We start from the raw sequence: 15,816 nt of genomic DNA, 5'->3' as shown, positions 1-15,816 counted from the left end.
ATCCATGGCACAGACAACAAAACACATCGAGTACACTACATATCTCTGGTACCAATATGGTTGTGAGAACGACCCTAGCATTTTTGATCTTCCACATTCTGTACTTCATGCACATGGGTACACGCAAATACTTATCTTTCATGACATGGAAGGTAGACCCGGGTAATACCCGTTCATCTTTGGGCCGTCCAGACAAGTATGACTTAGACCATGAATGGGCAGATATTGAGCAAATGCTCTGACAATTGGTAGGGTTGCCACCTTTTCAAATGACCAAAGTGGGACATTTTCGGGACACACATCAGATTTTACCAGCCAACACATACCCACGGTTAGTACAAAGGATAGTGCTTTAGTTTTATGCCTAAATGAAAGCTTATTGTTATAGCAGTCTAGTTGCTTATTCTGTTTCTTGTAACATTTAGGTATTTTACATACAAAAATAACTATTTTATGTAACTATTACATAAAATGTGGGACATAATTATGTCCTACAATTGCAGGACATTTAACATTTTTAATATTTTTGGTAAGGACACAACTGCCCAGAGAGGGACTGTCCCTCACAAAGTGTGACAGGTGGTAACCCTAACCATTGGGCTAGGCTTAGCAAAGGGCAGCGGCGTGCTAACAGGCTGCATTTCACTTCCACTTGGTATAACAATCAACACTACAATGGAATACAGGCACGGGGTTTTAAATGCCATTTGTTCGAGGGACGGGGACTCAATATTCAGCTATGTACCTTTGTGTTTGCTTTTTATTTTGGTGTTTGCAAAACTGTCTTGTATGCTTTGCATACATTTCAGTGTCCACGGACACTGACAGGAGTGATTATTATTAGAGGCAGGCTATACTAGTCAGCATTTTAAGTTGCGCGTCTGCAGCCAACATGTTCACACCTCCGTGGAGTGCTTAGACACGCCCACTGCACTCACACACATTTCCTATGCACGTGGACATTGTGGCAACGTGCTTTCATTAATATGCATGTGGTGCTGCTGTGCCATCTCTATGCTGCATGGTTGGCGCAAGGCTAACGCCGTCCTTGCGCCGAGCTTCATGAATCCCGGGGATAGTTTCTTACTGTACCTACTAGATTCAGCATAGGTATTCCATCACTCCTTTATGTTCTAATGCAACACTAAAACTACAGTGCAGAAACACTTGGCATTTTTGTCAAATGCTTGTTTTCAGGCTTTCTTTTCACTATTCTAAGCTGTGATAAATCAAAACTCCCTCTGAATGACATAGAATGTTTTTTTCCTCTTCCTGTCAGGCATGGACATACCGCATCATCCACTGGAGCGTCTCTCCTTTCTAGGGTGGAATACTTATTGGTAACACACATTTTTATCCCATCAGCAGGCCCAAGAATCCAGGTCCAGAATGTCATTACAAACAGCTGATTTTCACTTTTATTTTTGCACCTATCCCCCCATTCTTGTAGCAACTCACATGCATACCCACTGAAGTGTGGGCCTTCAGCACCTTTCAATGCATGTCTATGCTTCCACGTGTCTGTGGTTGATCACTGTCACACACAGTTCAAAAGGACCAGTCATTTATCTACAGCCAAAACAATTCATAATGTACATTGTCCAGTGAATCATTGCATTATAGTGGATTAGACTACCTTTCTCCTAGGATGGTCAAGCTTGTATCAAGTCATTTGCTTTCTACTAAAATCCACTGCTGGAATGTCTAGTGCTTGGGTCTTTAACCAATGTCAGGTGTTCTGGAAAAAATCACAACTTTCTTCCTGTGATCCACAGAGCTGTCCTGCTTTGTCTTCATTTCTAGTATTATTCTAGCAGATGTAAGCACAGTGTGTGATTTTCTTTTCCTTTTTATTAGTTGTTTTGCTTTAACAAACACAGAAATCAGCTGAATGAAATCAGTGTACACAATCATTGCACATAGCCCATATCATCAGTTCTTAATATATCTTTATATTCTTTTTGTCCCTCTCTCTCTCTCTCTCTCTCTCTCTCTCTCGCTCATGTTCCATCCCTAAACAATGTCAGTCTTCTGGTTCAGCATTCGAATCTGCGATCATTTGTCTTTCCTTTCTCACTGCATGCACTTCAGTTCACAGATCAGCAGCTACAAAACCACAACCAAATATCTTTGTCAAATGCCTTTACACACCTGTGGCATTTTACAGAACAGTATATGGATACCTTCATTGCGTTCTGCATTCTGATGACTCCTCTACTTATTATTACCTTTAACACATCACTCTAACTTTCAAGTGTGGGTATTAATAAAGGGGGGAGGGCAAGATCGTTATGCAAATCTGCATTAGTTCATTGCATGGAGATCAGTTTAGAACAGTTATCAACATCAATATTAAGAGATGAAACAAGTTGTTTGGCAGTTTTACAAAAATGCAGCTCAGTTCTCTTCTATCAGTCTGCAGCCAACAGGATGCACAGTGATACAAAAGAAACTATGAAGTCTGACACTGCCCTTTTACACATAGTTAGATGTTGATGTACATCTGGGCAGTTACAACAATGTGAAACTGAAACTTTAAGAAAAGAGCTACAGAAGCAAGTGGACTCTTAAGACTGTAACAAAGCAGATGAAACAGGATTTGGATGACTTCACGCTAACATGATGTTAAGAATGAAATCTTGGATGTATTTTTCCTTTGTATTCATACTACTTGTTTCCCTTCAGTCATGGCAAGTTTTGGCTCCTCCTGGTAAGTCAAAATGTAATCTGCAGACACTATTACTGTGCTCGGCAAAAAAATACAAAGTGAAGATTTCTCTACAATTAATGGATAACGCTAGTGTTTTACATACAGCAATTGCATGCAAACAGCTGAAAGGTGAAATATGATATAAATACACTGCTATTGTGCCTGCCAATGTTTACATGTATCTGAATGCAGAATCAAAGATCAAAATGAAAAATATGTGGTTTGTGTGCTTTTATATTTTTATTATGTCGCACTTCTGACATAGGAAAACAAAGTAAAACCTTGAATATTCTTAGTTTTATATTGCTAGATATGTTCTATTTTCTTGCCATATGATGACTTTTGTACATCAAGCAATCCCACTTCCATTCACGCAGTTTTCCTACTCATGGTGGAATGGTTAGGAGAGCATTTATACAGTTATTAATTTAGGTACTAATTATTTTGAAGAACCAGCAAGAACAGTTACAATAAAAAGAACAGATTTAAGATTATTTTGGATAGACATAAATGATGTAGGTTCATAAATGATGTAGTTCTATTTCTACTGTATTTTGGCATTTAAAACCTAATGATGCCAGTCAAACATGGATAAATGTTTCGCTGTTAAGATGTAATGTGAGAACGTGGGAATATTAAATAATATGATGAAAGAACCATCTGTCTTTGGGCAATAAATGAAAATACAAGCTGTTCTAATGGATTAGAAAAAAATTTCTGTAACACACACATGTGCTACACGTACACGAAACAGACCAACAGACAGACATACAAATGTGTGTGAAGTCAGATCTGAAGTATGCAGAAATGTATGACCTCAGTTCTCTTGTATCTCTGGCAGAAAACCAAAATTTAATTGTGTAAGATCTGTTTAGGACTGAGGTTCTAAAGTAAGAAAATAGTGAATTACTGAAAATCTCTTCTAAAATCTGGGACTGGAACTCACACATTTTGATTAGTATTAGATTAATTTTTATAAAAATATTTTAAACATCAAACTCTCAGACTGTTAGAATGCAGAATAATAAATGAAAATTTATCATTTTAAGAATGTCTGTTATTCTGTACTTTTCATTATTTTGGAGCCCTGATTCTGACTATATAGTGCAAGACAACATATTATCTGGAAACACTTTCGATCAGTTTATTTATCAGCCACATGTAATATGGTTTACAAGTCAACCCCCAAAAATATATAATAGAGGGCATTGTATATATTTTTCATATAGACAGGAGATGAAAATTGCAAACTGGAAATGAGCACACTATAGTGTTTTTGCATAAATGTTCATTGGTCTTTTTTGATGAATATAAAAATATGTTGCAGGTTTAAAAAGGTCCAAACAGCTTAATAATGAATTCTTATTTTGAAGGAAAAATACAAGTATTCTTCCTAGTTCCTATTTTAAATTTAGTGTAAAAAGCCTGTCATCTCAGTGCTTGAAAATTGTGGTGTAGTGTTTTACTGTGGAAGAAACAAATGTACTTTTACCAAGACTGACAACTCCAGTTGAAAATACAGCTCAACCTAAACATGACAAAATAATAGTCTTCCTCAGTCAAAATGGAAAACTGCGATAATTGTAACAAAGAAATACATCTGAAGATAACAATGGCTAAAAATGTGAAGAGATTTTATCATTTTCTATTTCATTATCAACACCTTCCACGTCATTTTTAGAACCACAGAAGCACTAATCTTGTAGCTTCTCATAGCATTTCTTCTCTGCATTTAACATCTCAGAGGATTATGATCCCAACCTAATTAATTATGCAGTAATTAATATTCATGCATTCCATTCTGCATGCTTTTCACTCATAGTCCTGTCAAATTTTTAATAATGGACATTTTTTCTTATATGCCTAAACAATCAGCTTTTCTGAAATAATTATTGCATTGTAAGTCCAAGTTTATCCCCTCTGCAAATAATTTTTCAAAGTTCACCATAACTGGTATAGGTGGGGCAGCTCCAACTGATATGTGTTGGTAGCTCATGATACACCTGCTGACTACCATTTTCAAGAAAAAGCAAGTGTTCTAACTCTCACAAGCCTGATTTCCTGTAACGACTTAGCTGTCCCATCACCTGACCCTAAAACAATATAGTCCTGCCAGAGAAGTAACTCTTACCATAAAATTCTCACCCACTTCTTAATCCGGGCCCTTTCTACTTTACACTAAAACGTCAACCCCTAACCCCAAAAGTCCACTCCCACTTTCAAATCTAAGGCTTCTTCCCTACTCCCTACCCGTCATTATCCCCTCCCACTCCCTAAACCTAAATCTCCTTTCTGATCACTGCCTTAATCAACATTACCACCCCCAACCTTCTCCCAATGGATGCCTGCCTGAACTCATTTTTGATTTTGAGCTTTATTGGCAGCCTTCACGAGCTACATCACACTCTAGTCCCTGGCTTCCAGACAGTGGCCTGCAACAATTTGGGACTTGAGTACTTGTAAAAGAACATGGTGTCAATTTATTTATGCTGGGAAAAATCCATATAAATTATGTTTGGTGCTATGGTTTAGAGGATTAAAACCTTGATTGCAAGCCCTGTAACCAAGAAATACCCAAGACAATTACAACCTAACAAAAGGAACTCTGCCATTGGAGGACATGGTTAAAAAAACTTACAATTAGCAGTTGAAGACAGATTGCTCATACCTTAGTAGAAATGGTACTAAGCCTGCTGAAAGGTTAATACCACACAGAAGCAAGGTGTCTTAGCAAGTGTAGCACAATGGGCAAGAATAAGTAGATGCAAAGTACCATGTTGGAGCATAAGAGCAGGCACTTGGCATGCATGGAAGGCATGGAAGCACATATTGTAAACGGGTCTGCATTAAGAAATTTATATGCATTCATGTTGAAAGTCTGGAACAGATAGCATAAGTCTCTACTGATAACCCTGATGGCTGTATGGATGACAGATCCTCTTTTGATGGCAGGAGTCATTGGGATAATGAGAAGAGCTGATGGTCTGCAAATAATTTGAAGAAAAAACAAAAAAAATATATAAGGTAATTGAGGATCAGAAGAAATACATAGTTTTAAGAGACACGAACCATCGATTTGGGGATAGAGGTTTAGTTAAGAAACACTGATGGAGTTGGATTTATTGACTATGATATATAGAGTTTTCTAGAAAGAACACCAGAAACAATGGTCCAGGAATAACGGGCAGAAAAAACACCAAGAAACAAAAAAAAACTATAACTTAGGTGAAAGCCAGAAAAAATGCATAGTGTAGTGAGAGGTGAGACAGATGTTCTAGGGTCTTCTGTTTGACTGAAGAACACACAGACAAAATATATATATTGTATGTCCTGCATATAGATTTGTAGAAGGGAGACCTGAACTGATGAAGGAACTATATATGCTTGAATTAGCTGATGTAATGCAAGGATATTAATAGAGACTGTACATTTATTTGGAAGAACTCACCAAGTCACATGACAAATCACTGCCCAGAATGAGGTTAACTTCACATTTGAGGCAGTAGAATAGGAGGGCAATAATGATCCTGTGGCATTACTGAGGAAGACTATGGAGAAGCAGAGGGGTAGCAGGACATAGTGAGCCTTTCTTCATGTTTGTAAGCATGAGGGCTGGAGATGTTCTGCAACTTATCTGCTAGTAGATGACATAGGATAAGTGGATAGGAATGTGCAAAGTAAAATATATATGAAAATAAAAAGTGTAAATATTAGCAAAATGTAACTTGTAATGTAGAGACAGACAGAGTGTAAGAAGGTATTTTAACTGTAATAACAAAACAGAAACATGTAGGTAGAAAGAAAGCTGGCCAGAGAATATCTATGAATAAAAAGGGATAACAAATGGTTTGCAAACATTAATGGTGGGAAGCAAACTTGCTAGTTTTGAGCTTCTTGAGTGTGTACCCTAAGGGGGAGCAGGAGTGAAAGCTACAGGAAGAAGATAAATAAGATGTTTTCTTTACTCCATCTAAGATGGGCAGTACAGCAATACATGATGATTTGAGGAGGGGGAGCTTTATTATTACACTTCACATAATAACACCTGCATGGAGAGTCAGAAAGAACAGTAAAAAGAAAATAAATACACTTGGCAATATGTAGGGCATTGGTATATAGTAGAGCCTTACAAGACTATCTGCAAATATATAGAGCTGAGTATATTTTTCTGTATTATTCTGTATTATAGAGCTAAATTGTTGCTTAGATATCTGTTGTCTTACTGTTCTGCAAATATACAGAGATCAGTATATATTTTTCTGGTTTTATAATTTGCACTGTGATTCCTCACATCTCTGTTGAAACTGTCTTCCCCATCCCCCCTCCCTGTTCTTGGTTGTAGTTTAAATTTGGTGGCTTTTGCAGTGCCCGCCCCACTGTAGATTTGATCTAGGACACTCCCCCAGTCCCATCTCTTTACCGCATTCTACCTAATAAACCCTTTCTGCACTTGCTTTTAGCCCTTTTTAATTTAATTACATTTTTTCAAACTGTGTGTGGACTAATATTGCTACATACTCAAGTGTGCCAGCTTGCACTGCATGTGAATTGTTTTTACTACTGTTTTTGCTACTTTTCTGAAAAAAAAAAAAAAATTGTAAGCCTGTTTCCTACCTTTCCTGTAATTAGAGTTCCAGATACAGATTTTCTGTATCCAGGACTGTTTGTAAGCTTTGGAGCCCCTCCAAGCCTTTCTGTGTTGGAGGGAAGCCTTCTAGCTTATCAGTGGGAGTGGTAAGCATTAGGTAACCTGTCTACCACATAAGGAGTAGTTCTGGCCGGGAATTTGTAGTTATTGGCCATTTGGGCGGTCTTCCATCTCTCTCAACTTTCTTATTTGAAGGTCTGCATTTGCACTTGTTTCTGTCCTGTAACTCCTGGGCCCATCTCATTTGCTCACTCAAAAAAAAAATGGTATCTGCTTTTACTGTACTTGTGTTTCTTCCTACTTTATTTTGCTTTTGCGTCATCTTAATAGTACTCAGTTGTATTTATTACTGCTTGGTGTAACTCATTCTAAGCCTTTTAGTTTAAGCACTTGGGCTTCAAACCAGTTGTTTTACATTAAGAAGGTTTGTGGTCTGCACTGTAGTGGCAGAACAGGTAGCTTACATCCTTCTAAGTTGGGAACTGCTGATTGAGGGCTCAGTGTCTGTTATTCTAAAAGTGTATTAATTCTGGTTTAAGCACTTGGGCCTCAGGCCAGTTATTTTACATTAAGAGGGTTTGTGGTATGCACTCTTGTGGGAGGAGAGGCTGGACTCTGCCCTTCTGAGCTGGGAATTTCTGGTTAAAGGCTTATAGTGCCTGCATATTTGACTGCTTCTTACTGAAATTGGTACACCTTATTTGCTGTAGCATAGACTAGATCCAGGCCTGCTGAATCTAGCTTTGCTTGTATAACTTGAGCACTAATCCAGGCATTCTTTAAAGTATTCAATTGCATTTATTACTGCTTGGTAGTAACTTGATTAAAGTGTAGCTATCATTCTAAGTCTTTGGATTAAGCACTTGGGCTTCAGACCACTTGTTTTACATTATGAAGGTTTGTGGCCTGCACTGTGGTGGCAGGACAGGTAGCTTACATCCTTCTAAGTTGGGAACTGCTGATTGAGGGCTCAGTGTCTTTTATTCTAAAAGTGTATTAATTCTGGTTTAAGCACTTGGGCTTCAGGCCAGTTGTTTTACATTAATTAGGTTTGTGGTCTGCACTGTAGTGGCAGAAAACGTAGCTTACATCCTTCTAAGTTGGGAACTGCTGATTGAGGGCTCAGTGTCTGTTATTCTAAAAGTGTATTAATTCTGGTTTAAGCACTTGGGCCTCAGGCCAGTTATTTTACATTAAGAGGGTTTGTGGGCTGCACTCTTGTGGGAGGAGAGGCTGGACTCTGCCCTTCTGAGCTGGGAATTTCTGGTTAAAGGCTTATAGTGCCTGCATATTTGACTGCTTCTTACTGAAATTGGTACACCTTATTTGCTGTAGCATAGACTAGATCCAGGCCTGCTGAATCTAGCTTTGTTTGTATAACTTGAGCACTAATCCAGGCATTCTTTAAAGTATTCAATTGTATTTATTACTGCTTGGTAGTAACTTGATTAAAGTGTAGCTATCATTCTAAGTCTTTTGGATTAAGCACTTGGGCTTCAGACCACTTGTTTTACATTATGAAGGTTTGTGGCCTGCACTGTGGTGGCAGGACAGGTAGCTTACATCCTTCTAAGTTGGGAACTGCTGATTGAGGGCTCAGTGTCTGTTATTCTAAAAGTGTATTAATTCTGGTTTAAGCACTTGGGCTTCAGGCCAGTTGTTTTACATTAATTAGGTTTGTGGTCTGCACTGTAGTGGCAGAAAACGTAGCTTACATCCTTCTAAGTTGGGAACTGCTGATTGAGGGCTCAGTGTATGTTATTCTAAAAGTGTATTAATTCTGGTTTAAGCACTTGGGCCTCAGGCCAGTTATTTTACATTAAGAGGGTTTGTGGTCTGCACTCTTGTGGGAGGAGAGGCTGGACTCTGCCCTTCTGAGCTGGGAATTTCTGGTTAAAGGCTTATAGTGCCTGCATATTTGAACTGCTTCTTACTGAAATTGGTACACCTTGTTTGCTGTAGCATAGACTAGATCCAGGCCTGCTGAATCTAGCTTTGTTTGTATAACTTGAGCACTAATCCAGGCATTCTTTAAAGTATTCAATTGTATTTATTACTGCTTGGTAGTAACTTGATTAAAGTGTAGCTATCATTCTAAGTCTTTTGGATTAAGCACTTGGGCTTCAGACCAGTTATTTTACATTAGGAAGGTTTGTGGCCTGCACTGTGGTGGCAGGACAGATAGCTTACATCCTTCTAAGTTGGGAACTGCTGATTGAGGGCTCAGTGTCTGTTATTCTAAAAGTGTATTAGTTCTGGTTTAAGCACTTGGGCTTCAGGTCAGTTATTTTACATTAAGAAGGTTCATAGTCTGCACTCTTGTGGGAGGAGAGGCTGGACTCTGCCCTTCTGAGCTGGGAATTTCTGGTTAAAGGCTTATAGTGCCTGCATATTTGAACTGTTTCTTACTGAAATTGGTACACCTTGTTTGCTGTAGCATAGACTAGATCCAGGCCTGCTGAATCTAGCTTTGTTTCTATGCTTGTTGTTTGTTTGCTTGTTATTTCCCTGAAGCACTAATTCCACCTAAAACGTGGCTTTTCAGTGCTTCTGTAGATCCCTAGTGATATCTGCATTGCTTACTGTACTTATTTCCTTGTTTCACTTGAAAGAAAGTTACTGTTTGTCGTTTTTGCATTTAAGTTACCTGTAACACATTGCATTTAAGTTACCTGGCACTTGCTCATTAAAGCAATTATATAAGTCAGCAATAAAAAAAAATTAAAAGCACTACACCCTCACAAACTCCCCTTGAGTACCTTGTACCCCATTGGCCCTTTTTTCAATTATAAAGGAATTCCCAATACTATTATAGCATGTCCAAAGGTCAGTTGTCAATCTCCTCTCCGGTCCAGCTGGTGAATCTGGGAATCTTGAGGCAATGTTACAACTGCCTCATGTACACAGACAACCCACTCCTCCTCCCAACAAATTCCAGCACATGTGAGAGATGCAACCATATAGCCAAACTGGAGGCTAAGCTCTCTCAACTCAGTACTGGCGTAACCAGTCAGGAGGAGAAGGAAACCACAGTCACTACAATTCCAGTCTCACATAGACCTACCACGACAGCAAACCAAACACATAAACACACAAAAACATACTCGGAGGCTCTAAATAAAAATCTGCCTAAGCAGCAGAGACCTCCAAAGCAGACACCCAAGCAACCACTACCCCAAAACAAAACACGTGCAACACATAGCTCACAAAGCCAGTGTGCCAAACTGTCACAGCCCTTAAAGCTAAACAACACACCTGATACACTTGTAATAGGTGACTTTATCATCAGGCACACTGATGTCCCGCTCACCAGGCTGAACAAGGAGAAGGTCACGGTGAGCTGCCTGTCGGGAGCTAGGATCCGCCACATAACACAAGCACTCAGGTCACTCCAAGGCAAGTACAAATATGACTCGGCCATTGTCCATGCTGATGTGAATGACCTGAGACGTACTTCCCTGGACTACATGAAAAGAGACATAGAGGAGCTCTCTGAGCATGTAGCCCATGCCGGTATGACCCTGACCTTGAGTAGCATATTACCCTCACCAAGAATGATGCCACAATATGAAGACAAGATGATCAATTTCAACAATTGGCTTAAGTATTGGTGTCATTCAAAGGGGATCCAATGCCTGTCAGCCTGGGATGACATGCTCGCTAAGCCACGATGCTTCTCTAGGGACGGCTTGCACCTGTCACCCCTGGGCTTTCGCATATTGGCAAAGGCTCTTGCTTCCCCCATAGCGCCTTTTTTAGGCAAGGCTCAAAAGACAAACCCACCTCCATAGGTATCACAAGGGATAAGAAACTAAGAGTAATGCTACTCAATGCCAGAAGTCTAAACCTCAAGATGCACGCACTCGAAACTCTCCTTAGCATGGAGAACATCAATATCTGTGCAGTAACAGAAACCTGGTTCAAGGCTCCCGAGAGCACCCCAGCACTACCAGGTTATACCTCATACCATGCTTTTTGGCCCCAAAACGTGGACCGAACTAGAAAAGGAGGGGGAGTATCAGTATTCGTCAAAGATACCTACACCTCTAGGTTGGTGGCACAGCACGAAGCATCAGAGACTATCCATATGCAACTAACAGTGGGTAAAACTGCCTTCCAGTTTATAGCCTGCTACAGACCACCCTCCCAAACCCAGGAACCCCACTCAGCCTTCCTGAGAACACTGGAAAATATGAAGGTCTCTCCAAACACCATTATATTGGGCGACTTCAACTACCCAAACATAGACTGGGAGCATTACTCTAGCTCCAACACCCTAGCCCAAAGGTTCCTAGAATTTATAAACTCAAATGCTATGGAACAACTTGTTACCACTCCCACAAGAGGGGAAAACATACTGGACCTGATCATCACCAACATGGGGACTCTATGCTCCAGACCAGAAGTATATCCCTCATTGATAAGATCAGACCATAAACTAATCTCACTGGATATTCACATCCCGACCCCACCCGCTGCCCAGAAAACCACAGTGAAAATCTTCTCTAAAGCAAATTTCACACTCCTCAAAACCAAGGTGGAATCCTTCAATGCCCCCGAGCCTGTGGAAAATATGGCCTTGACCGCAGAATCCTTTATAAACGCATTCTATGAACACCTTCAGGAATGCATGGATCATGCAATCCCAAATAAAACCAAGACCCAATCCTCCAAAGGCAGACGTTCTGTCTGGTGGACCCCAGCCATAAACAAACTATACAATAGAAGGAGGAAGCTACTACATGATAGAGCAAAATCCCAAAAAGGGAAGGCATCTCTGATCAGTATTAGCAAAAAACTATGGGCACTCATAAGATCGTCTAAGGCCAGCTTCGAGAGAAAAATTGCACAGGACACTAAGGATAATCACAAGGCTTTCTTTAGTTATGTTAGGAACCAGGGTGGGAATTCCCAGATATGCTCAGAATTAGTCCAAAATGACAAAAAATACATCGAACCCACAGACATTGCCAACATCCTAGCTGACAGGTTCAGCGCAAACTTCTCTCCCCCCATCCCCACCAAAAGGGCATATATCTATCCCAGCAGAGTGCTGCCCCCCTGACATCTCAGATGCTCAGGTAAGAGCCGCAATCTCCAAAGCAAAAAACACAGCATCAATGGGGCCAGACAGTGTCCCGGGCTGCGTCCATGAACTCCAAGAAGAACTAAACCCAAACATAAAACTACTGTTCAATCTCAGCCTTACTACAGGATATGTACCCAAAGAGTGGTGTACAGCAACAGTGGTCCCTCTCCACAAAGGTGGTGCCTCAACGGATCCTGGAAACTATCGCCCCATAAGCCTGACTAGCTTGGTTTGCAAAGCTATGGAAAGGATCATCATGAACCTCATAAATAAAGATATTGGGGACCTACAGACACTGGATCCTACCCAGTTTGGCTTTGTTAAGGGCAGATTCTGCCTCTTAAACCTGGCCAATTTCTTTGAAACAGTCACCAAGGCCATTGACGAGGGGAAGGTGGGCCACACAGCCTACCTGGACCTCGCAAAAGCCTCTGATACAATACCCCACTTGGGCATTATAGATAAGCTCACCAGCTTAAATATAAACCCCTATGTCACTAGATGGGTTGCAAACTGGCTCAAGGGCAGAACCCACATGGTTGGAATTGCTGGAGCCATGTCAGACTCCAAACCAGTTACAAGTGGCATCCCACAAGGCTCAATCCTGGGACCTCTCTTGTTTGGTATATATTTCTCGGAGGTACAGGCCAACATGGAAGGACTGTGGCTGACCAAGTTCGCAGATGACTGCAAACTGGGCACCATAATCGACTCTCCAGCTGACACAAGCATCCTCCAAAAGGGCCTCATAGAAACAGACAACTGGTGCCAGAGCCATGGCCTCAAGCTAAATGCCAAAAAGTGTATAGTCATTCCCTTTGGCAAAAACAAAGTGCCCACAATTTACCACATAGGTGGTAATCCATTAAGTACAGAAGACGTAATTAGGGACCTGGGGATCCAAGTTGATAGCAAGCTCTCATTTGACAACCACGTGGCCAAAGTGGTTAGAAAACATTTTATATAGCTCACCTAATCATGAAGGGATTCACATCTAGATCAGGGGAGGTCATCGTGCCTCTTTACTCATCCCTCATCAGGCCCATAATTGAGTACAATGCCCCTTTTGGGATATACCTTACCAGACACCTGCAGCAACTGGAAAGACCCCAAAAGTACCTCACCAAGAGGATCAAAGGGCTCAAACAGATGCCATATGCTGCCCGGTTAAAGAAACTCCAGCTCTACTCAGTGACATACCGCCTGCTCAGAGGCGATCTGTGCCTGACGTATAAAGCCATGTCCAACCTGGAATTAATGGACATGCTGCACCTCAGAAAATCCAAATCCCATCGAGCTACATGCTCGAGAGTCTTGAACCTCAGCACTGAAATAAATAGGACATGCTGGAGGGACAGATTCATAACCCAGAGGCTCCCTTCACTCTGGAATAAAATCCCAGTCCAGGTTAGGCAGAGTCCCTCACTGACTCTCTTCAAGAGGAATCTTGATGAGTGGATGGGAGATCGTAGGTTTACCCCGGGTATCACTTCTGTGCCATTGTTAGACAGAGGCACAGTATACTAACCTCAAAAAAGGGCATAGCAAAATTAATTTAAAATGGGTGGCGAAAGCCAAACACACTCTGGCTAGTCTTATAAATGCCCTAGGGCAGATAGCCTAGTATGAACCTATGAACCTATGAACCTAATTTCTTATGTGCATACTGCAAAAACAATAATAAAATAAAAGTAGTATCCTGAAAACTAACATGTGACTCTCAGAGTCATGCAGTGAAGGATTTGTGATATAGGCTGTGATGTGTGAACCTAGCAGGACTATACACCATGGGCAAATGAAGATCCAATTGAATCTAAAGCTGTCCTAAAGGAGTTTACTATCAAAAACACAAAAATCCCTTACACGAATGGTGATTTCCATGACAAATAAAGTGGACTCATACATATTAAGTAGGTTGTATGTTCGAGGCAACAAAGTCAACAATTTCTGTTGTTCTTACAGTTTAAATCTCCCATTGACAACCATGCTGTAAGTCCCTGCCCTGTGTACGTCCTTCTAAATGGACGTACACATGAACATTGACATTCCTACTGCTGCTCCCACCCTGTTCGAGGAGGAGGCTGTTGTGTATGTCAATGTCATCCTTGTGTAAACTGTCCTAAAGAATATACAAGGTCAAATGAGAGAAGAGATAGGGCAGAGTAGGGGGGGGGGCATCATTTCTGTTACACAACAGTTTGAAACTGCGTCTAAACTAAGCATGATATGTAAGGGCATGGGTGCACAACAGGTAAGAGCATGCCACTGCACATGCTGTCAGGTGGGGCTGAGTCAAACATGGAGATGGAAAATGACAAAGGGATATGGTGATGCACATTTTTTTTATTTTATTTCACAATTTGATAACCAGTTGGGTGACCTGGTCTAAGGATCCCTTTCAGTCATGACCCGGGTATAAAAGTAGAAAGATAACAGTGAAAAGAAGCATGCAGACAATAATTAATACAAAAAAATGCAAATGAGAATTGATACAAATAGTATGGATAGTAAGAATATTAACAGCTTAAAATTTAAGTTTGTAGAAAAATAATAGAAATATTAAGAATATCAGCATTAAACTGTAAAGAGGTGTCAACTTACATTAGTAAATACATAATAGTTACAGTATGCACAAGACGGAGACAAATTAAGATACATTGGTTATATTGGTTACCTTTGTTACATTTGTGATCTTTGTTGAAGGTCATGCACTAACCGGTATCACAGAAACACTTGCATATGACTTCATGGAAATGGAAGCCTTTGAGTGGTTTCTTGACTGGCACCAGTGTTTTATTACCTTTACCTTCAGTTGGTAAGTTTTTCCATAGTGCTGGTCCTGTTCTGGAGAATGCTTTTTCTTCAATGGCCTATTTAAAGTGTGGTCTAGCTAGGGTGAGATGATGGTCTTGGATGCCTCTCAGGGAGTAGTTTCATTCCCTGTGCATTAGTTTATTTCTCAGTGGTGGACAGTAACCCATATGTATTAAATTGAATAGCAACGTTCCTAGAAGAAAATTGGCTCTATGTGTGATAGAGAGCCAGTGTCCTTTCTGCAGTATGGTACAGATATGAGTATTTTGGTCTGCCAGCAATAAAACTTTACTTATCTTTGCCTCTACAGAATGGAGTTTCTGGATGTTTTTGGAGGACTGTAAAGCAATAAAGAGTAGAATGTGTTGGGGTTTTAACAGCAGCATTTTAGCAATGGCTTTTTGAGCAGTAGGAGTTAGGAGATGAGATATGAGACAGCACAGTTTTAGTTGAGATTATAACTTTTAATTCCTTGTGAAAAAAAGGACATAGCAGGAATTCTGAGTTATAGAGAAGAAACAACTAGAACTGAGACATTACAAAAACTGAGTACTC

At 40.3% G+C, this 15,816-nt stretch overlaps 1 protein-coding gene across 2 annotated transcripts in view; it reads left to right on the top strand.

The window, feature by feature from the left end:
- Positions 1 to 2,466: 2,466 nt before the first annotated feature.
- LOC122792269 (mucin-3A-like) overlaps positions 2,467 to 15,816 on the top strand; it is a 408,767-nt gene continuing 395,417 nt past the window's right edge. Inside the window, exon 1 of one of the 2 annotated variants that reach the window (XM_044060022.1) lies at positions 2,467 to 2,710. In XM_044060022.1, coding sequence (XP_043915957.1) covers positions 2,620 to 2,710 — 91 coding nt within the window. In that variant the 5' untranslated portion in view covers positions 2,467 to 2,619. The remainder of the gene's footprint in view (positions 2,711 to 15,816) is intronic. The other variant, XM_044060023.1, reaches the window with a different exon arrangement.

This window comes from Protopterus annectens, chromosome 1.part2, assembly GCF_019279795.1.
Source record: "Protopterus annectens isolate FY-2018-M chromosome 1.part2, PAN1.0, whole genome shotgun sequence".
Taxonomy (NCBI): Eukaryota; Metazoa; Chordata; order Ceratodontiformes; family Protopteridae; genus Protopterus; species Protopterus annectens.
The sequence above is the reverse complement of the archived record's forward strand: the minus strand, read 5'-3'. Positions and strand labels throughout refer to the sequence as shown.